The sequence below is a fragment of the Molossus molossus genome, unplaced genomic scaffold (genome assembly GCF_014108415.1).
Source record: "Molossus molossus isolate mMolMol1 unplaced genomic scaffold, mMolMol1.p scaffold_m16_p_4, whole genome shotgun sequence".
NCBI lineage: Eukaryota > Metazoa > Chordata > Mammalia > Chiroptera > Molossidae > Molossus > Molossus molossus.
Genome location: NW_023425377.1, coordinates 32,072,999 through 32,098,290, shown reverse-complemented (window position 1 = coordinate 32,098,290; position 25,292 = coordinate 32,072,999). Strand labels below are relative to the sequence as shown.

The 25,292-nt window shown below is 44.0% G+C and overlaps 3 protein-coding genes across 11 annotated transcripts in view; all 3 read left to right on the top strand.

Annotated features, from left to right (window-relative positions):
* The window catches only part of LOC118616167 (protocadherin gamma-C4), a 182,207-nt gene that overhangs the window by 88,761 nt on the left and 68,154 nt on the right, over positions 1–25,292 (top strand). The window contains exon 1 of one of the 9 annotated variants that reach the window (XM_036241588.1): positions 235–2,877. The exons of 7 other annotated variants lie outside the window; for them this stretch is intronic. In XM_036241588.1, the coding sequence (XP_036097481.1) occupies positions 454–2,877 (2,424 nt within the window). In that variant the 5' untranslated portion in view covers positions 235–453. Of the gene's footprint in view, positions 1–234; positions 2,878–5,129; positions 7,696–25,292 lie in introns of those variants that run through there. One more of the 9 variants, XM_036241591.1, reaches the window with a different exon arrangement.
* LOC118616169 (protocadherin gamma-A11-like) lies at positions 8,456–14,460 on the top strand. Its single transcript, XM_036241596.1, has 2 exons — positions 8,456–11,051; positions 14,339–14,460. The coding sequence occupies exons 1-2, from the start codon at positions 8,610–8,612 to the stop codon at positions 14,366–14,368; spliced, it is 2,472 nt and encodes an 823-aa protein (XP_036097489.1). The 5' UTR covers positions 8,456–8,609; the 3' UTR covers positions 14,369–14,460.
* LOC118616361 (protocadherin gamma-A12-like) lies at positions 17,371–24,103 on the top strand. The gene is given in 2 exon segments (XM_036241945.1): positions 17,371–20,068; positions 24,032–24,103. Coding segments are annotated over 2 exon segments (2,511 nt in total). The 5' UTR covers positions 17,371–17,629.

The following is a 25,292-nucleotide window of genomic DNA, read 5'->3' as shown; positions in this document are numbered from 1 at the left end:
GTTGGGAAGTGTGTTGAAATATATATATTTAAGAAACTATTTTTATTCCATTTTATTCTACCCAGTAAAGAAATGTACTAATGGTTGATGACATGATATCAGCCGAGAAACCAAGGAAGTAATGTAAAATAAAATAAAATCTCCAACAAAGAGTAGCGTTTGATTTCTATGGCATACACAGTGTGTGCAGTAACTTCTGAGGACTCTGGGCGTCGCTGTTCACCTACTAGGAGAGAAACGCAGCCAGCGCTCCATCCGAATTCTCAGGGTTCCAACTACACAAAAGCTCCACAGCTCCTACAAACTGACTCCGAGGCTGCAGCGACACTCACTCTAGAATTTAAGGTGCTCAGGCTACAGAAACTCCTTGCAGCCAGAGAAAGGGAAAGGAACCGGTGAAAACACGCAACGTGCCCAGTGAGGACATTGCCAGAATTCCGTGACCAAACAACAATGGCCGCTCAAAGGAATAGCTCCGACCGCAGCGCGCTGGTTCTGCTCTGCCTTTTCCTCGGTGTGCCAAGGGAGGCTGATGCCCGGCAGATCCGCTACTCGGTGCCTGAGGAGCTGAACAAAGGCTCCTTCGTGGGCAACATTTCCAAGGACCTTGGGCTGGAGCCCCGGGAGCTGGAGGAGCTCGGAGTCCGCATCGTCTCCAGAGGTAGGGCGCAGCTTTTCGCTCTGAACCCGCGGAGCGGCAGCCTGGTCACCGCGGGCAGGATAGACCGGGAGGAGCTCTGCGCTCAGAGCGCGCGCTGTCTGGTGAGTTTTAACATTCTTGTAGAAGATAGAGTGAAACTTTTCGGGATAGAAGTAGAAGTAACTGATATCAACGATAATGCCCCAAAATTCCAAGCAGAAAATCTAGACGTAAAAATTAATGAAAATGTCGCTCCAGGAATGCGTTTTCCTCTCCCGGAAGCTGTTGATCCGGATGTGGGCGTGAACTCCCTACAGAGCTACCAGCTCAGCCCCAATAGACACTTCTCCCTAGCAGTTCAGAGCCATGTCAATGGTGCCAAGTACCCGGAGCTGGTGCTGGAGCGAGCCCTGGATCGCGAGGAAGAGGCACAGCATCACCTGGTCCTCACTGCCTCCGACGGGGGTGACCCTCTCCGATCTGGCACTGTCCTCATTAGTGTCACTGTCTTCGATGCAAATGACAACGCACCTGTCTTTACTTTGCCCGAATACCGAGTGAATGTTCCAGAGAACTTGCCTGTAGGCACACAGTTGCTGACAGTCACTGCCACCGACAGGGATGAAGGAACCAATGGAGAAGTGACATATTCATTTCGAAAATTACCTGATACACAATTGTTGAAATTCCAACTAAACAAAAACACTGGAGAAATAAAAATATTGGAAAATCTAGATTATGAAGAAACAGGTTTCTATGAAATAGAAATACAAGCAGAAGATGGAGGAGCATATCTTGCAACTGCAAAAGTGTTGATTACAGTAGAAGATGTAAATGACAACAGTCCAGAGGTGACCATCACATCTCTGTTTAGTCCCCTGAAGGAAGATTCACCTCTAGGGACTGTTATAGCTCTTTTAAACGTACATGATCTAGACTCTGGGCAGAATGGACAGGTCATCTGTTCTATATCAGGGAATCTACCATTTAAGTTAGAAAAGTCTATTGACAGTTATTATAGATTGGTGACACAGCAAGCTCTTGACAGGGAACAGGTATCCTCTTACAATATTACTGTAACAGCCACAGATGGAGGAAGTCCACCCCTATCGACGGAAACTCACTTCACCCTGCAAGTGGCAGATGTCAATGACAACCCACCCACCTTCTCTCACAAATCCTACTTTACCTATATCCCGGAGAACAACCCAAGAGGTGCCTCCATCTTCTCGGTGACTGCACTAGACCCAGACAGCAAAGAGAATGCTCAGGTTATTTACTCCCTAACTGAAGACACTGTCCAGGGAGCACCTCTATCCTCCTACATCTCCATCAACTCTGACACAGGAGTCCTGTATGCACTTCAATCCTTCGACTATGAGCAGTTTCGTGACCTACAGATGCAGGTGACTGCCACTGATAATGGGGACCCACCACTCAGCAGCAATGTGTCACTGAGTCTATTTGTGCTGGACCAGAATGACAATGCTCCAGAGATCCTGTACCCCTCACTTCCCACTGATGGTTCCACTGGTGTGGAGCTGGCACCCCGCTCTGCAGAACCTGGCTACCTGGTGACCAAGGTCGTGGCAGTGGACAAAGACTCTGGTCAGAACGCCTGGTTGTCCTACCGCCTGCTCAAGGCAAGCGAGCCAGGGCTTTTTGTGGTGGGGCTGCACACTGGTGAGGTGCGCACTGCGCGGGCCCTGCTGGACAGAGATGTGCTCAAGCAGAATCTGGTGATGGCAGTTCAGGACCATGGCCAGCCTCCTCTCTCTGCAACTGTCACACTCACGGTGGCTGTGGCTGATAGCATCCCAGACATCCTGGCCGACCTGGGAAGTCTTGAGCACTCCACCAACCCTGATGACTCCAGTCTCACACTGTACCTGGTGGTGGCAGTGGCTGTTGTCTCCTGCGTCTTTCTTGCCTTTGTCATTGTGCTTCTGGCTCTCAGATTGCGACGCTGGCACACGTCACGTCTGCTCCAGGCTTCAGGAAGTGGGTTGGCAGGCATTCCCACCTCGCACTTTGTGGGCGTGGATGGGGTGCGGGCGTTCCTGCAAACCTATTCCCATGAGGTCTCCCTCACTGCGGACTCGAGGAAGAGTCACCTGATCTTCCCCCAGCCCAACTATGCAGACACGCTCATCAGCCAGGAGAGCTGTGAGAAAAAGGATCCTTTGTCTTTGTTAGATGATTCCAAGTTTCCTATAGAAGACACTCCTTTGGTTCCAGTGAGTTCTATTTTTATTCCTTTCCTTTCATTAAAAAAATATGATTGGTTTTGTTTTTAGGTTTGGCATGGTGATGGGAATTTTTAATCTTTAGTCTTTCAGTTTTTCCTGTTTCAATTTGCTTCTTGCCAAAATAGTCCAGAGTAGAACTTGTCAGTTATTAAGACTGATATGTCTTTACTTTCTGGCAAATATTTATGTGATGGCAGTGAAGTTCTATTATCAGAAGATTGTTATGATTAGCTGTGCAGAGCCTTATGTTTTACAGTTTTGTGTACCGTCCTTTGGCCACATACTGAAATTCTAGCTCTGGTTTTGAAGGCAAGTCTGGTAAACATAGGTAAATATCAGAAACAAATGCATTTGCATCACTGGAAACATAACTCAAACACAAGGCCACTGAGTGTTGTTCTTACCAAGGAGAAGGGCAAAAGTACACCTTTGTGGTTACATTTTTCAAACTATACCTTGTAATAACAGTTACAGTTGAATTTACTTCCTAGAGATTTAAATTTTTTATCAATATTCTATAAGAAATCATAACAATATGTGCTTAATTTTTTCCAAGTGTGATCATACCTGGTAATACTGCAGCATCCTTTTTACCTGTGATTCTAATTTCATACTGTTGTGTGAATGACACAGCATTTTATTTTCATTTTTTTATTTTTTTATCCTCACCCAAGGACATTTTTCCATTTTTTTGTTCAGATAGAGTGGGAGGGAGAGAGAGGAAGAACAGAGAGAGAGAGAGAGAGAGAGAGACATCGATGTGAATGGGACACATAAAGTGGCTGCCTCCTGCAGGTCCCAACCAGGGCCAGGGACAAACTGCAACCGAGGTACATGCCCTTAGCGGAACCGAATCTGGGTCTCTCGGGACCGCAGGCCTATGCTCTAACTGCGGAGCCAAACCGGCCAGGGCAAGACACAACATTTTAATTTGACTTTCCTAGCTCAATCAGGTTTCTAGAGGACATATAGAAGGTTAAATTAAGCAAATATCTGTTCTGCTTGCTCTATATCTTTTTTGTTAAATTCTCCAATCTCTGAGACTGAAAACATATATAAATTGGGATGACAGATAGATTTGTACATGTTCCCAAGAACAGAAGCAAGGGATGTGTGCCAAGAGTATGTCAGTAGCTCCTTGATGTAGTGGAAGAAAGATCTACCTGAAACTCTGAAACTTCTGAAATTGAGTAAAAATAAACTTAAAACCAAGGAAGAAATGTTATTTCTGCAGGATATCTGATCTGAAAATTATTTTAAACAAATTATCAGTGGAGTTAATGATAAACCTATTTGGGTTATTGAAGATAGTGATGTATTGGTTTGATCTCTTACTTTTATTACTAATATTCTTCTAAATTAATATGGTAACATAAAGGCAAAGAGTGTCCTAATGTGTCTCAACATACTTATGTGAACATTACTTTTTTCATGTCATTCAACACTTGTTCAGTGATAGGTCTGTGGAAAGAGAACACGCTCTTTAGGATCACAGTTATTAAACTTTTAAATTATTGAAACTGTCACTTAAAATTTCTGTCCATGAGAATCAAAATTATTATACATCCACCTCAAATAATTCTTTTATTTGGAAAAATACAATTTAAAAATACTCTGACATGGTAGCTATTGTAAGCAAATGTTTTTTAAATATAGTTAATTGAAAGCAATACAGGACACTTTAGATTATTGTAATCAATATGGCAATGATGCATTCTAGTTCCTAAATATGGGGAGATGGATTAACACTTTCTAGCTAAATATAAGCTCGTATTTAAGACCAAATAAAGCTTTTTGCTTATCTCCAGTATTTCCCGTTGTGGGCAATTACTCTTAAAAGAAAAACAATGATTGCTTCTGGGTGGCAGAACTGAGCAGTGGACTATTGTCACTTTATAGTCTTTCATACTTTTTTTGACTTTTGAAAGAAATACTTTTATCTATTCAAATTTATGTAAAATTTTAAAATATAAGAAGATATACTTTTGATCACGTGAAGAACTGTGTTTCATAATGAAAACGGAATCACTGAAGAATAAGATTCAAATATTTTAGCTGTTAACATCCAAAGAAAAAGATTTCCTGAAATGGAGAAAAACTAGGCTGCGGTTCCACATGAGGCCTCTGGGCGCCGCTGTAGGCCAGTGCAGGACCAACTTTGGCTCCCGGGATTCTTCAGCCTCTAGGCTAGGATTTCCTGCGTAGCCACCAACGTAGAAGGAAACCGACTTACACACTAGGGCTCCTGACTGCACAGACTCACCCAGCACAAGCGGATTCCCAGCCCAAGACTAGGGCTCAGGCTGTCCTGGGTTGAATGTTCTTCCAGTGCGATAGTGTGCACTTTCTTCAACTGTAAAGATTGGGACCCAAAGAAAATAAGAGCGCACAATGGGAGGGAGCTGCGCGCAGAGACGCGGAACTGGCCGGCTGCAGGTACTGTTTCCTTTCCTGCTGCTTTTGTTCTACCGTGCACTCTGTGAGCCTATTCGATATTCTATTCCTGAGGAGCTAGCCAAGGGCTCAGTAGTGGGGAACCTCGCCAAGGATCTAGGGCTCAGTGTCGTGGAGGTGTCCTCTCGGAAACTACGAGTTAGCGCGGAGAAGCTGCTTTTCAGTATAGACGCGGAGAGCGGGGACTTACTTGTGAAGGACCGAATAGATCGTGAGCAGATTTGCAAAGAGAGAAGATGTGAGTTACAGTTGGAGGCGGTGGTGGAAAATCCTTTAAATGTTTTTCATATCATTGTGGCTGTTGACGATATTAATGACCACGCCCCTCAATTCCATAAAGATGAAATAAACTTAGAAATCAGTGAATCTGTCAGCCCAGGAATTGGAACAATTCTTGACTCTGCAATAGATCCTGATATTGGTATGAATTCACTTAACAAATACCAACTAAGTCCTAATGAATATTTCTCATTAGTGGTGAAAGACAATCCCGATGGTGGCAAATATCCAGAATTAGTATTGAAGAAGAACCTGGACCGAGAAATGCAGACCACACACCACTTGGTGCTAACAGCCTTGGATGGTGGAAATCCGCCACAAAGTGGCACTGCTCAGATCCGAATCTTGGTGGTGGATGCCAATGATAACCCCCCTGTGTTCAACCAAGATGTGTATAGAGTCAGCATTCCAGAAGGGGTGCCCCCAGGCACCTCTGTGCTGAGAGTGAGTGCCAGTGACCAAGACGAAGGGTTCAACGCAGAGGTCACCTACTCTTTCCTTGGTGTGGCTGATAAAGCACAGCAAGTGTTCTTTCTGGATTCTGCAACAGGAAACATTATAACTCATCAACCCTTGGATTTTGAAGAAGTAGACAGATATATAATGGATGTAGAAGCAAAGGACCGAGGATCTCTCTCTACACGGTGTAAAGTAATTATAGAAGTCCTAGATGAAAACGACAACAGCCCAGAAATAATAATCACTTCTCTCTCTGATCAGATTTTGGAGGATTCCCGTCCAGGAATGGTTGTGGCCCTCTTCAAAACAAGGGACTGGGATTCCAGGGAAAATGGAGAAGTCACATGTAATTTAAGTAGAAATGTTCCATTTAAGATTCATTCGTCTTCTAGTAATTACTACAAGCTTGTAACAGATGCGGCCCTCGACCGGGAACAAACCCCGGAATATAATGTCACCATCACAGCCACAGACAGAGGCAAGCCACCCCTCTCCTCCAGCACTACCATCACCCTGCACATCACCGATGTCAACGACAACGCTCCAATTTTCCAAAAGTCAGGCTACCTAGTCCATGTGCCAGAAAACAACCCGCCCGGGGCCTCCATAGCGCAGGTCAGCGCCTCCGACTCCGACCTGGGACCCAATGGCCACGTCTCCTACTCCATCGTGGCCAGCGACCTGGAGCCAGGGGCGTTATCGTCTTACGTGTCCGTGAGCGCGCAGAGCGGGGTGGTGTTCGCGCAGCGCGCCTTCGACCACGAGCAGCTGCGCGCCTTCGAGCTGACTCTGCAGGCCCGCGACCAGGGCTCGCCCGCGCTCAGCGCCAACGTGAGCCTGCGCGTGTTGGTGGGCGACCGCAACGACAACGCGCCAAGGGTACTGTACCCGGCGCTGGGGCCCGACGGCTCGGCGCTCTTCGACACCGTGCCACGCGCAGCACAGCCTGGCTACCTGGTCACCAAGGTGGTGGCGGTGGACGCGGACTCAGGACACAATGCCTGGCTGTCCTACCACGTGCTGCAGGCCAGCGAGCCTGGACTGTTCAGCCTAGGGCTGCGCACTGGCGAGGTTCGCACAGCGCGTGCTTTGGGCGAAAGGGACGCGGCCCGCCAACGCCTACTGGTCGCTGTGCGCGACGGAGGAAAGCCGCCCCTCTCAGCCACCGCCACGCTGCTCCTGGTCTTTGCTGATAGCCTACAAGAAGCACTGCCCGACATCAGCGACCGCCCTACACCATCTGACCCCCAGGCTGAACTGCAGTTTTACCTTGTAGTAGCTTTGGCCTTGATCTCCGTGCTCTTCCTCCTTGCGGTGATTCTAGCCATTGCTCTGCGCCTGCGAAGCTCTTCCAGCCCCCCCACTGGGAGCTGCTTTGGGTCTATTCTCTGCTCAAAGTCTGGACCAGAGATTCCCCCCAACTACAGTGAGAGGACTTTGCCCTATGCCTATAATCTGTGTGTGCCTGGGAATCAAACTAACCCGGAATTTAATTTTCTCATGTCTGCTGATCATTGTCCAGCCAAAAAAGATACTCTCAACAAAGATAGCTCTTTAGCACTATTGGCTAGCATTCTAACTCCTAGTGTTGAAGCAGATAAGACTTTTAAACAGGTAAGTAGTTAAAACAATGCTTTTTATATGTCATTATATACCAACATAGCGCTTTTATTTTAAGATTCAATCTTAAAATAAGATTCAATCTCTTGATAGAGTTTCTAAAATAAACCTTTGGTCTGATCTATTCAAATGCATTTTAAGATAAATATATAGAGAAATCTCAGGTGAAATTTTCATGAACTAGAAAACCTTTTAATTAAGGGTATGGAATACAGGTATATTTAATATCATAATATTTTAAATAACCCTAGTGCCATCCGAATTTTCTCAAGCGTTTCATCTTTATTTTTCTCAAAAAAAACCAAAACATTGGTAAGAATTACAGTTATAATTTTGTTGGGACCGTGCTAGTTCCACATTCACAAATGATCTTCTCTTCAGTTGGTAAAAATTAATAGAAACCAAATCTAACCTGCAAGTTTTCAGTTACAGTAATATTTGATAACTTTTGAAAAATTAAGCAAACCCTTGTAATAATTACTCTTTCCAAAAGTGCTAGGTAAACCTTTAACATCACATTATATAACTCTTTATTGTCTGCAATTTAAGCTTTTATGCTCTACGAATGATTCTCGAAGAGGTGAGTATATTTATTAATTTGTGGAACAGGTACATTCACTGGGTTTTCTTACTCGTTGCAATAATAAGTTTGGACTCTAGGCGCCGCTGCTCACCAACTAGGGGATGGGAAGCTGCGAGCTACAGAATCACTCCCTCCCCTACCTCTATTTAATACAAAGCAGTGTGAGATGGATACTCACAGATCCTGATGCTGGAAACTTAAAAGTACGGACTTCTCTTCTCTCTAATGTATTTTGGATGCTGTCATCCTGGGACCTCATAGATACATAGGCTGAATCAGGACAAACCGGCTCAAGAAACCGCGGAATATCGGCTCAGCCACCGCCATGGCGAATCAGCAACTACGCCTGGACCGCAGCGGGCTGGTCCTACTGTACATTTTCCTGGGGAAGCTGCGGGAGTTTGGGGCCGAGCAGATCCGATACTCGGTGCCAGAAGAGACAGACAAAGGCTTCTTCGTGGGCAATATTTCCAAGGACCTGGGGCTGGAGCCCTGGGAGTTGACGGAGCGCCGCGTCCGCATCGTCTCCAGAGGAAAGGCGCAGCTTTTCGCTCTGCATCCGCGAAGTGGCAGCTTGATCACTGCAGGTAGGATAGATCGGGAGGAGCTCTGTGAGACGATGTCCTCCTGTTTTCTTAATATGGAGATACTTGTGGAAGATACCCTCAAGATTTACGGAGTGGAAGTGGAAATAATGGATATTAATGATAACGCCCCCAGCTTCCGGGAGGAGGAAGTAGAGATTAAAGTCAATGAGCACGCAACTCTGGGATCGAGATTTCCCCTTCCTCATGCTAGGGATCCAGACGTAGGTATGAACTCCCTACAGCGCTACCAGCTCAGCCCTAATAGTTACTTTTCCTTGCAAGTGCGAAGCAGAACCGATGGGGCCAACAATCCGGAACTAGTGCTGGAGGAGACCCTGGACCGGGAGAAAGAGGCTGCTCACCTCCTCCTCCTTACAGCCTTAGATGGAGGAGATCCTATCCGCCAGGGCACTGTTCCCATTCGTGTGGTGGTCCTGGACATAAATGACCATATCCCAAAGTTTACACAGTCTGTTTATCGAGTGAGTGTTCCTGAGAACCTCAGCTCTGGATCTCCGGTGCTCATGGTAAACGCAACTGATCCAGATGAGGGAATCAACGGGGAAGTGGTGTATTCATTCAGGAACATGGAAAGCAAAGCTTCTGAAATATTCCAGTTGGATTCTCGAACTGGAGAAGTCTCAATACAGGGGCCTCTGGATTTTGAGAAATATAGGTTCTATGAGTTGGAAATTCAAGGTCAAGATGGTGGAGGTTTCTCCACCACTGCTAAGATGATGATCACAGTTGTGGATGTGAATGATAATGCTCCAGAAATAACTATCACATCTTCTACTAACTCAGTGCTGGAAAACTCTCCTCCAGGTACAGTAATTGCTCTTCTAAATGTTCAAGATCAAGACTCCGGAGAAAATGGTCAAATTTCTTGTTTCATTCCTAACAACCTGCCTTTTAATTTAGAAAAAACTTACGGAAATTATTACAAGTTGATAACAGACAGAGCGCTGGACAGAGAGCAGGTCCAGAGCTACAATATAACATTGACAGCTACAGATCAAGGAAATCCACCCTTGTCTACAAAAACTCACATTTTATTGAATGTAGCAGATGACAACGATAACCCACCCACTTTTGCTCACTCCTCTTACTCAGCCTACATTCCTGAAAACAACCCTAGAGGAGCCTCCTTCTTCTCAGTGACCGCATTTGATTGGGACAGCAAAGAAAATGCCAGGGTCACTTACTCCCTGGTCCAGGACACCATCCAGGGAGCTCCCCTGTCCTCCTACATCTCTATCAACTCAGACACTGGTGTCCTGTATGCACTGTGCTCCTTCGATTATGAGCAGTTCCGAGACCTGCAGCTACAAGTGATAGCACAGGACAGTGGGGACCCTCAGCTCAGCAGCAACGTGTCCCTGAGCATATTTGTACTGGACCAGAACGACAATGCACCAGAGATCCTGTACCCTGCACTCCCCACTGATGGCTCCACCGGTGTGGAGCTGGCACCCCGTTCCGCAGAGCCTGGCTACCTGGTGACCAAGGTGGTAGCTGTGGACAGAGACTCAGGCCAGAATGCCTGGCTGTCCTACCGCCTGCTCAAGGCCAGCGAGCCAGGGCTCTTCACGGTGGGGCTGCACACAGGCGAGGTGCGCACTGCGCGTGCCCTGCTGGACCGAGATGCCCTCAAGCAGAGCCTAGTGGTGGTGGTCCAAGACCACGGCCAACCTCCACTCTCGGCCACCGTCACTCTCACTGTGGCTGTAGCCGACAGTATCCCAGAGGTCCTGGCTGACCTGGGCAGCCTGGAGTCTCCCGCTAACCCCAGTGATTCGGGCCTCACGTTATACCTGGTGATGGCGGTGGCTGCAGTCTCCTGTGTCTTTCTCGCCTTTGTCATCGTGCTGGTGGCGCTCAGGCTGAGGCGCTGGCACACAATGCGCCTGCTCCAAGCTTCAGGAGGCGGGTTGGTGGGCGTGCCCGCTTCGCACTTTGTGGGCGTGGACGGGGTGCGGGCGTTCCTGCAGACCTATTCCCATGAGGTCTCCCTCACCGCGGACTCGCGGAAGAGTCACCTGATCTTTCCGCAACCCAACTATGCTGACACTCTGATCAGCCAGGAGAGCTGTGAGAAAAGCTGTGAGAAAAGCGAGCCTCTCTTGATAGTTGAAGATTCAGTTACCGGTTTAGGCAAATGTAACTCTACAGATAATCAGGTGAGATTTTTTTTTCCTGCTTCCCCATTACTAGTGTCTCTGCACAAGTCTATCAAGTGGCTTTTTGGTAGCCTATTATAAAAACTGTTGGGGGGTGGCATATTCAGTTCATACAGACTTAGAGCAATACATGTGAGTTTGTGTACTTTATCTTCAATCAAGCTACCATCTTTTTTTTTTTTTCCCAGAAAGGTTTTGTGAAAGTCTTATTTATTTATTTTTAGTCCCACTATATTTTCTTTGGAATTCAAAGGCCCAGTTTTGCTATCATGGCTTGCTTTATAGTAAATTGAAGTTTAGTGATATGTTTCTATTAGTATCTGTGGCTATCAATATAAACTGGTTATGATTCACAAACACTTTTTATTTATTTCTCTATTTCAATTTTGCATTGCCTCCATGATTATAATTATATTCTACCATAATTTGCTTTACTTCTAATGCTCTGATTTGACCCTGTTGATTCAATAGCATAATCTTTTTTTAAAATCTATGTATATACACGCTGTCACACATATTTGCACATGTAAGCCTTCCTCTGAGCACAAAACAATTAGTTTCATTTTTGATGACTGGTAATATGTTTAGATCCTATTGATAATTTCAACTCTGCTTTATTTATTTATCCCACCAAAACAGACATGTTGACTGCCTTTTAATTTCTAGATTCTCTTGTGAGAGAAAATGTAGAACACTTTTTTTTCTTAAGTTCTAGACTTTTTTTTTTTTAATCCTCATGGGAAGACATTTTCCCATTTTGGTTCAGATAGAGTGAGAGGGAGAGAGCAATAAACATCGACCGGAGAGAGCGGAGAGAGACACATGGATTGGGGTCTCCCGCCATACCCGGACCAGGGCCTGGGACAAACAGCAATGAGGTACATACGTGCCCTTCACCAGAATCAAACTCTGGAGACTCATTGGTCCAAGGGCTGATGCTCTAACCGCTGAGCCAGACATCTTTTCTATCTCTACAGTTAAGTCATTAGATAGTTCTGAAGAAATAATTGAATTGTCAAACTGGTAGTATTTCCTTTTATTCTTTTACTTGTACTTTAGTGTCTGTGTTGAATATTTTTAAAAATGTGAAGTCACAGAAATACTTAATTTTGATCCAGTGCTTCTCAAAAAGTTATTTTCAAATCTGTTAAACATGTTTACATTTTTTCAGATTTATTTATATGGAATAGTTTGTGAATATAAGCGATGAAGTGGATATTTAGACTTTATAGGAGACTGATTTAGCTGGCATTTCTCTGGAAATTTCTGTTTATTTTCAATATATCAACAAGTTATGGATTCCCTCTTTATGTCCTTTATAAACTCATTTTGTATTATATCTAAGTATATTCAATTCTTATATTTATAACCAACTTGTTACTGAAGCCCTAAGAGTTACCTATTAACACACCTGTTATCTTAACTGAAACGGGGTCTAGGAAAGCCAAGTGAGGAGAAGATTCCTATCTAGGGTATTTGATCACAGGAATCATCTACTGCTGTCCAAATTACTTGCATATTTATGTTCCCTTTCAAGTTTTCCTTTCTCTTTTAGGAATTGGCCTTAATATCATTAACTATACATAGAGTAATGTTTGGGCGAAAATAATTTCAGCTGTAGGAAAGGGAAGTCTTTAACAGATGCCTAACTTGCCTTGAAGTCAAGAAAATGTTAGTGTGTTTGGAGCATCTAGGGATAGAATTATGTTTATGAAATACCAAACTGAGAAAAAAGATTTAATGCATTTTACTTGAACTGAAATTAGATGAATAAGAAAGATACGAGTTTTGCTGGGAGCAGGAGGTGTTCCACATTTTTAAAAAATGTAGTCTGAACTAGTTAGGAGCTGGCAACCAAGATCTTGGAAATAAAAAGAAAAGGTTGGCTTTAAAACTTGAGATTAAAAAGGTTATTTTAACTCAGAGGTAGTAATAAAGTTCTGTTAAGGTGGAACATACAGTCCAATTAAATGAAAGGATAGAAATTAGAACACTCTCACATTTCATGTCGTTAAATTCCTGTGGTAACCTACTAGGGTATACTTTTATACTGTTTATGATGTAAGTGTTAAACACTTAATAATCCCTTTCATAAATCTCTTTTATGAGTAACAAGGAAGGCTTGATGGCACTGGCCATTCTTATCCTGAGTACACTCTATATAGCTTTGAGTTTTCCTCTAGTTTCCTCTGATAAATGGAGGAGGGAAATCAATCTGCATGTAAGATTGAATCTAATACTGGGTATCATTTCATGGCTGTCAAAATTTCCCCATACCACTTGGTGGGGCTATTTTCTCTTATGGTCTTTGCTCTAAGTCTGGAGAGAAGACTTTGCTTTGTTCTCCAATATCTGCACTACCTCTGATTAGAAAAAGAGATTCTTTTCTCATTGGTGGGTTAATGGCTCTTCTGTAGGATCCCATCTCTAAGAAACTTTCTTTGGTAGTAAACACTGGAAAACAGACACAGCCAAAACTCACAAGTTACCTCCTTTCCTAGACGTCAATCCAACATAGCTGTCGGAATACCGAAGCCCATTATTTGCCAGGCTTCTGCCTGCAGTTTTTTAAACAAACTCTGGGCGCCGCTGTTGGCCAATGTGCTGCAAGAGCTGGAGTCCAGGATCCACCCGGTGTTTGCGCAGTCACAAAAGCCAGTAGAAAGGAGAGGGGCCCGGACTCCGGCTCACTGCTCTGCAAATCTGATTTCGGAATACAACTGGGATGCCTTCAAACAGGGAGCCTTGAGTTTTCTACGCGGTGGAAGTAGATATTTTAAACGCAATTTGTAGAGAAAGCATCTTCTCAACGCCTGAGGCTGCAGGAGGGCCGAGAAGGATGGCAAATAGGGAGAAGCAGAGGAGCAGTAACCTGCGGCGGCGGCAAGTACTCTTTCCCTTCCTGCTGCCTTTGTTCTGCGGGGCGCTCTCGGAGGAGATCCGCTACTCTATTCCGGAAGAAATGGCAAAGGGCTCAGTAGTGGGGAACCTCGCTAAGGACCTGGGGCTGCGTGTACGGGATTTATTGACCCGCAACCTTAGAGTTAGTGCAGAGAAGCAATACTTTACCATAAACACGGAGAATGGGAACTTACTTGTGAGTGACAGAATAGATCGGGAATCGCTCTGCCCCCAAAACCTTGTGTGTGTCCTGCCCTTAGAAATTGTAGCAGAGAATCCTCTAAATGTTTTTCACATAAACGTGATGATAGAAGATATAAATGACAATCCACCTCATTTCCCGCAAAATAGCATTGTTTTACAAATTAATGAACTTGCAATTCCAGGAACTCGGTTTGGCCTGGAGTCCGCTATAGATGCAGATGTAGGCCCTCACGCTCTCCAAAGTTACCAGCTCAGCTATAATGAGCACTTTTCTCTGATGGTGAAGGATAAAACTAAAGGTAAGAACACCCCAGAATTAGTGTTAGAAAAGCCCCTGGACCGGGAACAACAGAGCTCCCATCTCCTGCTCCTGACAGCGGTGGATGGGGGTGACCCAGTTCGAACTGGCACCACTCAAATCAGGATCGTGGTCACTGATGCCAACGATAACCCCCCAGTGTTTAGTCAGGATGTGTACAAAGTTAGCCTACGAGAGAACTTGCCCTCAGGCACCTCTGTGCTAAAGGTGACAGCCACAGACCAAGATGAGGGCATCAATGCAAAGATCACCTACTCCTTCAAAATACTAGGAGATATTGGAAATCTGTTTATGATAGACCATCAAAGTGGAGAAATTAAATCCAAAGACCTTATAGATTTCGAAATTAGTAGCAGTTATACCATAAGCATAGAAGCCAAGGACGGTGGAGGCATGGCCACTGAATGTAAAATTATACTAGAAGTTCTAGATGAGAATGACAATGCCCCAGAGGTGGTGTTCACTTCGGTGTCTAGTTCCATAACCGAGGACGCAGAGCCCGGGACTGTGATTGCTTTGTTCAAAACACATGATAAAGATTCGGGAGAAAATGGGGAGGTCACATGCCTCATAAAAGAGAAAGTTCCTTTTAGAATTCAATCTTCCGCCAATAATTACTACAAACTTGTAACAGATGAGGCCCTGGACCGGGAACGGACCCCGGAGTACAATGTCACCATCACAGCCATAGACAGAGGCAAGCCACCCCTCTCCTCCAGTAGAAGCGTCACCCTACACATCGGGGACGTCAACGACAACGCTCCGGTTTTCCAACAGTCCGCCTACCTGGTCCATGTGCCAGAAAACAACCCGCCCGGGGCCTCCATAGCGCAGGTCAGCGCCTCCGACCCCGACCTGGGACCCAACGGCCATGTCTCCTACTCCATCGTGGCCAGCGACCTGGAGCCAGGGGCGTTATCGTCTTACGTGTCCGTGAGCGCGCAGAGCGGGGTGGTGTTCGCGCAGCGCGCCTTCGACCACGAGCAGCTGCGCGCCTTCGAGCTGACTCTGCAGGCCCGCGACCAAGGCTCGCCAGCGCTCAGCGCCAACGTGAGCTTACGCGTGTTGGTGGGCGACCGCAACGACAACGCGCCAAGGGTTCTGTACCCGGCGCTGGGGCCCGACGGCTCGGCGCTCTTCGACACCGTGCCACGCGCAGCGCAGCCTGGCTACCTGGTCACCAAGGTGGTGGCGGTGGACGCGGACTCAGGACACAATGCCTGGCTGTCCTACCACGTGCTGCAGGCCAGCGAGCCCGGACTGTTCAGCCTGGGGCTGCGCACTGGCGAGGTGCGCACAGCGCGTGCTTTGGGCGAAAGGGACGCGGCCCGCCAGCGCCTACTGGTCGCTGTGCGCGATGGGGGACAACCATCCCTCTCGGCCACCGCCACGCTGTACCTGGTCTTTGCGGACAGCCTACAAGAGGCACTGCCAGATCTCAGCGACCGTCCTATGCACCCTGACCCCCAGACTGAGCTGCAGTTTTACCTAGTGGTGGCCTTGGCCCTGATCTCCGTGCTTTTCCTCTTGGCGGTGATTCTGGCCATTGCCATGCGCCTACGACGCTCCTCTAGCCTGGCTGCCTGGCGCTGCTTTCAGCGTAGTCTCTGTACCAAGAGTGGACCAGGGGTTTCTTCCAACTACAACGAGGGAACTTTGCCTTATTCCTACAATCTGTGTGTTGCCTCGGATTCTCAGAAAACAAGATTTAATTTTCTCTCTATGACGCCAGAAAGTGTCCCTCCACAAGATCTTTCTAATGAAGCATCTTTGGTAGTAAGTGTCACTGAGGAGAATAACAAGTTAAGCTCCATGTTTCTTCTACTCACATAAGTTTCAATGAATGCCTTTTATCTGCAAATAGTTTAATTTTCTTTATTAACTTTGAAGAGGAAAATGCACGAGAAAAGGCCTTTAAAAGGGACATAGTGATGATTCCATAATATACAGGTACATTTGCTATAAATTATTTGAATCCCATTGACTAGGTCAATTGTATGCCCTTTTCTCAAAGTCATCTGTAGATTTTTCCCAATTAAAAAATATTATTTTATGGTTGGCCTGCCAAACGTGCTTATCCTCGGAATATAAATATTTACATTCATAAAAGCGCAACAGTGAGAATATTTTCCTATATTTTGATGGGCTTCCAAATGTATTGCTAGTAATTTCTAGTATTTGGAATTAGGTGTGTTACCCAGAAAAAGGTAGGTTTATATTATTCTTTGGATTACTAATTTGCCTGCACATTCTTTTGAAATATAGTGTGTTAGTAGATTATAAAGTAGCATGTTTATTTCCAGTAAATGGAGGTTGGAATGCTTTGATTTTGTTCTTAAAATGTTAAATGTTAATGTGTCTTCTATTAACTTCCAGAGATTCTTATTTTTAGGTTTCCATATTATTGTGAAAACTTGCTTTTTACATTTAAATATCAACACCCCATTAAAGCAGTTCTTCCATTTAGGCAAATTTAGGTCTCTATGAAAAAATGTGCCCCAAATTATAGCTGAGAAATTTAAAATTATTGTATTATATGATTTCTCAGTCTAGAAAATTACTTGGGAGATGTCCCATAATAGATATGTGTGTGTGTGTAGGGGGGGGTATTGGTGATGTCAAAGCAGGTGCACTAAAATTAAAGATAAAATGACTGTGTATAGAAATTTCAAGTTCATTTGAAAACTCATGGGAAAATTAGAATATGCAGCTACAGAAAGCAGTCTCAAGAAAATTGGCTTGTGTGAAATTTTTTTAGGGAAATTAAAAGAAGTTCCCTGAAATTTCATTTAAAATAAATACTGTAGTTTTAATCGGCTCCACTTCCATCCCTATTTGAAGAACAGTAGGTGGAGCTATTTGAGGTCCAAAAACCAACAATCCTCTCTCGGAGTCCAAGCTTGTGTAGTAATTGGTTAGGACTCTGAGCGCCGCTGTTCACCAATCAGGGAGAGAAAAGCAGAGCGATCCTGCTTGCGGTGCATGCGCCTGAAGCACAAAGCACAGATAGAAACTAACCATCTCCTCCTGGACTGTGAGGAAACTGAACGGAGTAGCTCTGGTCCCCCAGCTGACGGATTCTAAGGACGGAAGTGGTGATCCAGACATCGGTGGTTAAGGGAAGAATTGGAAATAATTCTCCAGCAAAGTGACAATGATTCCTGCGCGACTGCACCAAGACTGCAAAGGGCTGGTCCTGCTGGGAGTTCTCCTGGGGATTCCGTGGGAAACTGGATGCACCCAAATCCACTATTCAGTTCCCGAGGAGCTGGAAAAAGGATCCAGGGTGGGCAACATCGCCAAGGATCTGGGGCTGGAGGCCGGGCAACTGGAAGAGCGCGGAGTCCGTATCGTCTCCGGAGGTAGGACGCAACATTTCGCTCTGAACGCGCAAAGCGGCAGCTTGGTCACCGCGGGCAGAATAGACCGGGAGGAGCTCTGTATGGGGGCCATAAAGTGTCAACTAAATCTGGAGATTCTGATGAAAGATAAAGTAAAAATATATGGGGTGGTGGTAGAAGTGAAAGATATTAATGATAATGCCCCCTACTTTCGGGAAGAAGAATTAGAAATAAAAATAGGTGAAAACGCAGCTACTGGGATGCAGTTCCCCCTTCCCCACGCTTGGGATCCGGATATCGGGAAGAACTCTCTCCAGAGCTACGAGCTCAGTAATAATACTCACTTCTCCCTGGAGGTGCAAAGCGGAACGGATGGTAATAAGTACCCGGAATTAGTGCTGGAGCGCGCCCTGGACCGCGAGGAAAAGGCGGTCCACCACCTTGTTCTCTTGGCCTCTGATAGAGGCGACCCAGTGCTCACTGGCACCGCGCGCATCCGCGTGACGGTCCTTGATGTGAACGACAATGCACCAGCGTTTGCTCAGTCCGAATACCACGTGAGCGTTCCGGAGAACGTGGCGGTGGGCACTACGCTGCTCCTGGTAAACGCCACCGACCCTGACGAAGGAACCAATGCGGAAGTAATGTATTCTTTCCGGTATGTGGACAACAAGGCTGCCCAACTTTTCGAGCTAAATTGTAATTTAGGATCAATTTCAACAATAGGGGAGCTGAACCACGAGGAATCGGGATTCTATGAGATGGAAGTGCAAGCAACTGATAATGCAGGATATTCTGCACGAGCCAAAGTCCTTATCACAGTTTTGGATATGAATGACAATGCCCCTGAAGTACTTGTCACCTCTCTCTCCAGCTCCATTCTGGAAAACTCTCCGAGAGGGACATTAATTGCCCTTTTAAATGTAAATGATCAAGACTCTGGGGAAAACGGACAAGTGATCTGTTTCATCCAAGGGAATCTGCCCTTTAAATTAGAAAAATCTTATGGAAATTACTATAGTTTAGTGACAGACACACTCCTAGACCGAGAACTGGTCCCTAGCTACAACATCACAGTTACTGCCACTGACAGAGGAAATCCACCCCTGTCCACAAAAACGCACATCTTACTTAATGTGGCAGACACCAACGACAACCCACCCACCTTCTCTCATGCCTCCTACACAGCCTATGTCCCTGAGAACAACCCCAGAGGAGCCTCCATAGCGTCTGTGACTGCATATGACCCGGACTATGGAGAGAACGCCCAGGTCACTTACTCCCTGGTTGAGGACACCTTCCAGGGAGTTCCCCTGTCCTCTTACATCTCCATCAATTCCGACACGGGAGTCCTGTACGCACTGTGCTCCTTCGACTACGAGCAGTTTCGAGACCTGCAGCTACAAGTGATAGCGCATGACAGCGGCGACCCTGCACTCAGCAGCAATGTGTCACTGAGCCTGTTTGTACTGGACCATAATGACAACACGCCAGAGATCCTATATCCCGCCCTCCCCACTGATGGCTCCACCGGTGTGGAGCTAGCACCCCGCTCTGCAGAGCCCGGCTACCTAGTGACTAAGGTGGTGGCAGTGGACCGAGATTCAGGCCAGAATGCCTGGCTCTCCTACCGCCTGCTCAAGGCCAGCGAGCCAGGGCTCTTCGCTGTGGGGCTGCACACGGGCGAGGTGCGCACTACGCGGGCCCTGCTGGACCGGGATGCCCTCAAGCAGAGCCTGGTGGTGGCTGTTCAGGACCATGGCCAGCCCCCTCTCTCAGCCACAGTCACACTCACTGTGGCCGTGGCTGACAGTATCCCAGCTGTCCTGGCTGACCTAAGCAGCCTTGAGTCTCTCGCCAACCAAGACGACTCTGACCTCACATTCTACCTGGTAGTGGCGGTGGCCGCAGTCTCTTGCGTCTTCCTTGCCTTTGTCGTAGTGCTGCTTGCTCTCAGGCTGAGGCGCTGGCACACATCACGTCTACTCCAGGCTTCAGGAGGCGGGTTGGTGGGCGTGCCCGCCTCTCACTTTGTGGGCGTGGATGGGGTGCGGGCGTTCCTGCAGACCTATTCCCATGAGGTCTCCCTCACCGCGGACTCGCGGAAGAGTCACCTGATTTTTCCGCAACCCAACTATGCTGACACTCTCATCAGCCAGGAGAGTTGTGGGAAAAGCGAGCCTCTGTTGCTGCCAGGTGATTCGGTGTTTTCTAAAGATAATCATGCACTAATTCAGGTGAGTCCATGTCAAGTACTATTCTCTGAGCTTTGAACAAAATATTTTATTATAGGTAAGGAGTACATACAGTCGTCCTTCGTTTATGGCGGTTAGTCCGTTCCAGACTCTAACGGTTGCACCTGGCATTGAAGGATTCCTGGGGTACTTGAATACATAGGCCTACAGTCCATACAGTAATTTTCATTTTAATTGTAATACAGGGGAGTATAATTGACTCAGACCACCGAGCGCGCGCTGTATCATTTTCACTGTCTCGATCAACTTTTTAATGAATATATTTGAAAAAAACGCGATAGAATGAAGCCGTGAAAGTCGAAGCGCAAAGTGACGAGGGACGACTGTATTCCGAATTTATAAAACAGACATCAATCAAGTTATTTATACATGGCAGACACCAATGCAAACCCTGCCACTTTCCCTCAGGCCTTCCCTCATACCTTATTTATACAAATTTTTATGTATTTGTATATGTTATATATAAAAATTTGTATCCACCTTATAAAGTACTTGTTAATACTGTCTCTAATTTAATTTATGAACTATAAACTCTTCCTACTTCTAGTTGATCTCTTATTTCCCATTGGCCATGCAACAGTTTTTTATTGAACATCTGATGCCAATTTATCTGTTAAGAGCACACAAATTCTTCTAGAAGAGATAAATCTAATTCGATGAAAATGATCAATGATATTTAAAATAAACTTTTATAAATGAGTGACTTCAACTACACATTACATGGCTAACAAATTCATAAAGTACATTTAGTTTCTTATTAAGTGCAATGATTCCTTCTGGTTATGGGGGATGCAGACATTTATACTTTCTCAGTGTCCTAAGTTACTTCATGGTTTCAAATCATTCTTGAACTTCCAAATATGGTGAATTTATTTCTTACTTAAAACTTTCTCACTGAAATATGCAGATGGTATAAGTCTCATATGGAAAACTGAAGAAATGGTGTGTTTTTTTTTTCACCCCCATTATAGATTTTAGGAATACAGTATCAGTATGTGTTTCCAGGTTATATATTTCTTTTGCCCATTTTATCCACATTGATTATTTTAATGATGACTTTATGGAACAATGAGAGTTAACAAACTCTGTTTTGAGCCCATTTTTTGGTACTTTGTTGAATTTGCCATAATTATTTCTTCTTATGTTAAATTTCCCACAATTTTCACACCCATGGAAAATTTTCTGGAAAATTCACAGATTCTAAGTGTTTCCTGAAAAACTTATGCTTATTGTAGAATGTTGAATAGAAATTGAATGCTAAAGTACATTATTCATGAAAAATCATTACTGGAACCTGTGAGAAGCCTGGTTTCTTTTGGTGAATTCTGGTATAGGGTAGGGTATCATAACATCCTTATTATTTTCTCTCTTTATTTTTGCTTATCTACTTTGAAAAATATAATAGTTACTTAAAACCTAGACATACACAAGAGATTCAAAATCATTTAGAGGCCCTGGCCAGTTTGGCTCAGCGGTTAGAGCATCGGCCTGCGGTCCGGAGAGACCCGGGTTCGGTTCCCGCTAAGGGCATGTACCTCGGTTGCAGTTTGTCCCCGGCCCTGGTTGGTCGTGCGGGTGGCAGCCACTCGATGTGTCCCTTTCACATCGATGTTTCTCTCTCTCTCTCTCCCTCCTGCTCTATCTGAACAAAGAATGAAAAAGTGTCCTCGGGTGAGGATAAAAAAAAAAAAAATCATTTAGAGAAAGAAAGACAATGGCCCTAAAATGAGACAGTTACTGTTACTGAGATTCACGTGCCACTTTATGCTTTTTGACAACCAAGACAAAAACACAACAAAACAAACAAACAAACAAAAAACATAGTATGGTTCTATTGGGGTGTGGGAACTTTTTTTAAAAAAAGGAAGTTTTGAAGATATTAAATATGCAAACTTTATATTGACATTAAGTTACAAATGGATAATAAGTAGAGCTTTCTAAATAATATCAAGGGGAATAGAGGGCAATGTCACTCCCGATGTTTTGTAAAAGCTACCAAAATGTTTATCACAAGGCCAGTTTTCATGTGGTGGTCAGTTCCAAAGGAAAGTGGAACACACAGCAGAAATTATTTGGGAAGCTAACCTAGTATTGTCCAAATATGCTGACTTCTGTTCATTTAATGATAATCATTAAGAGCTAAGGCAATGAATAATCATGACCCATAGGCTATATCTCAAATATCAGTAATCTTTTTTTTTTCCTTACCCGAGGACATTATTGCATTTATCTTCAGATAGAGCTGGAGGGAAGGAGGTGGGAAGAGAGAGAGAGAAACATCGACGTGAGAGACACACATCTAGTGGTTGCTACCTACATGATCCCAACCGGGGCAAAGGACAAACTGCAACCGAGGCACGTGCCCTTAGCAGAACCAAACCTGGGACTCTACGGCCTGGTCCACAGGCCGTTGCTCCAACTGCTGTTCCAAACCAGCCAGGGCTCAAATATCAGTAATCTTAACTATGCTTCCAGTTTGAGTTAATAGGCTTCATTAAATGGTTTTTGAGAGAATGAATTAACAAATGTATGTGTTCTGGGGATTACTTGATATCAGTATTCTAAAATGTAATATAGAAAAATAGCAGCTTTTCAATAAGGTGACTCCTACTTGTGTGATCTCTGCTAAGTTATTTAATCTTTTTCATCTTCAGCAAAATAAAGATAATAGTATATAATTTGAAAAACTGGTGAGGACTAGTGATAACATATCACTGGTTCATAACATGCTTCATACGTAATATGTACTTCATTAGCAGTAGCCATTTTTCACATTGTTGATTTTTTAAAAAGGAGTCATGCTTTTAATGTCAGCACATTTAACATTTTAAGGGGAAAAGTAATAATGATTTGTGTGCTTCTCCAGATGGTACAATGGGATTATCTGTGGGTGGAATTAAAAATGTTCTAAAATTATTATGAAAGCTAATTAAAAAATCTCAAGTGCCTAGAAACATTCTTGATTGAGAAGCCACTGTTTATGGTCATAAACGATGGGGAAAAGATTGTTTTGGATGAGACAATTTTATTAGTGTTAATTTTCCTCTATCTGAACCGTAGTGTAACCTAAACAAGGATCCTGTTATTCAAAAGATCAATTTACCCCAATAGGATTGCTAAGGTGATTTAACTGAAAAATGGATCACCAAAACCTGAAAGTTGGAGTTAATTTAATTTGGACTGTGTGAGTTTAAGCGAATGGCTATGCAAAGTATCAATCTTAGCTTCAATATATTTGTTGATAATTTAGAATTGATAATTAGGATATTTGTTGTTGATACTTTTTATTGGTTTGGCTGTTTATATTTCTTTTGGTGCCAGTAATGAAACTATGTCAAGGACTTTGCTTATCTTCTTATGGATATGAAAAATGTTCATGCGTTCACTTAACCTAGTAAGTTAATCAAAGTATTCAACTATAATGTAAGTTGTTTTATAGCACTGTTTTATAGCACCTAAAATTGGAATGTAATCTATCAGAAGACATTCTTTCCCCACTCCATTCTAGAAGTGTCTTGTGTTCCTTGAAGCAGCAATAAATAGCCTAGGATCCTTGCTGAGACTATACAACTTATTGAGACTATGCAACCTATAGATAATTTTAAACTCAATTAGAAGTCTAATGATAAATGAGTGAACTGTATCACAGTTTTCTCAGTTACATGTAATAGAGTATAGCTGTGATCATGTGTTGAATAAATCTGGTGAAAAGTCTGCTTTTCCTCATGGAAGATATTGAGTTCTTCTTTTTAATTAACTTATTTTTGTTACAGATGTTTCTCCTTTTCCCCCCATTGACACTCTCCTCTCTGCTCCCATCTCCCCCCATCTTCACAGTATTGTTCTCTGTGTCCATTGCTTACGCATATAAGATCTTTAGTTTATTTCTTCTCACCTTCCCACCCCCTCTCCCTCTGAGGTTTGTCATCTGTTCCATACTTCCATGTCTCTGAGTCTATTTTGTTCATCAGCTTATTTTGTTCATTATATTCCACAAATAAATGAGATAATGTGATATTTGTCTTTCTTTAATTGGCTTATTTTGCTTAGCATAATACTCTCCAGGTCCCTCCATACCATCTCAAAGGGTAAGAGATCTTTCTTCCTTACAGCTGCGTAGTATTCCATTGTGTATATGCACCACTGCTTTTTTATCCACTTATCTATTAATGGACACTTGGGCTGTTTCCAGATCTTAGCTATTATAAATAGTGCTGCTATGAACTTAAGGGTACATATATTCTTTCTGATTGATGTTTCAATCTTCTTAGGGTATATTCCTAGAAGTGGGATCACTGGGTCAAATGGCAGTTCAATTTTTAATTTTTTGAGGAAACTCCATATTGTTTTCCATAGTGGCTGCACCAGTCTGCATTCCCACCAGCAGTGTACTGGAGTCCCCTTTTCTCCACATCTTCACCAGCACTTGTTGTTTGATGATTTGTGGATGGCAGCCATTCTGGCAGGTGTGAAGTGATACCTCATTATTGTTTTAATTTGCATGTCTCTGATGATTAGTGACACTGAGCATTTTTTCATATGTCTCTTGGCCATTTTTATGTCCTGTTTGGAAAGGTGTCTATCCACATCCTCTGCCCATTTTTTAATTGGTTTCTTTGTTTTCCTTTTGTTGAGTTGTATGAGTGCTCTATATATTTTAGAAATTAACCCCTTATCAGATGTATCATTGGCAATTATGTTCTCCCATTCAGTGGATTCCCCTTTCATTTTGATGCTTGTTTCTTTTGCTGTGCAGAAGCTTTTTAGTCTGATGAAGTCCTATTTATTAATTTTTCCTTTGTTTCTCTTGCCCTAGGCAATGTATCTGTGAAAATTCTGCTATGTGTAATGTCTGAGATTTTGCTGCCCACATTTTCTTCTAGGATTTTTATGGTTTAATGAGTGACATTCAAGTCTTTTATCCATTTTGAATTTATTCTTTTGTATGATATAAACTGGTGATTTAGTTTTTTGTTGGTTTTTTTTTGCATGTAGCTGTCCAGTTTTCCCAACACTATTTATTAAAGAGACTGTCTTTACTCCATTGTATGCTCTTGCCACTTTTGTTAAATATTAGTTGAGCATAATGTCTTGAGTCAATTTCTGGGTTCTCTGCTCTGTTCCATTAATCTATATGCCTGTTCTTGTGCCAGCACCAGGTTGTTTTTATTATAATGGCTTTGTAGTATAACCTGATATCTGGTATTGTGATCCCTCCAAC

What these genes read in the sequence shown, in the direction of transcription:
- LOC118616169 (XM_036241596.1), top strand. Translation starts at nt 8,610, where the DNA reads ATGGCGAATCAGCAACTACGCCTGGACCGCAGCGGGCTGGTCCTACTG. An exon ending in GTAACTCTACAGATAATCAG is followed by an intron (nt 11,052 to 14,338) that starts GTGAGATTTTTT and finishes TTGCAATTCCAG; the next exon opens with GAACTCGGTTTGGCCTGGAG.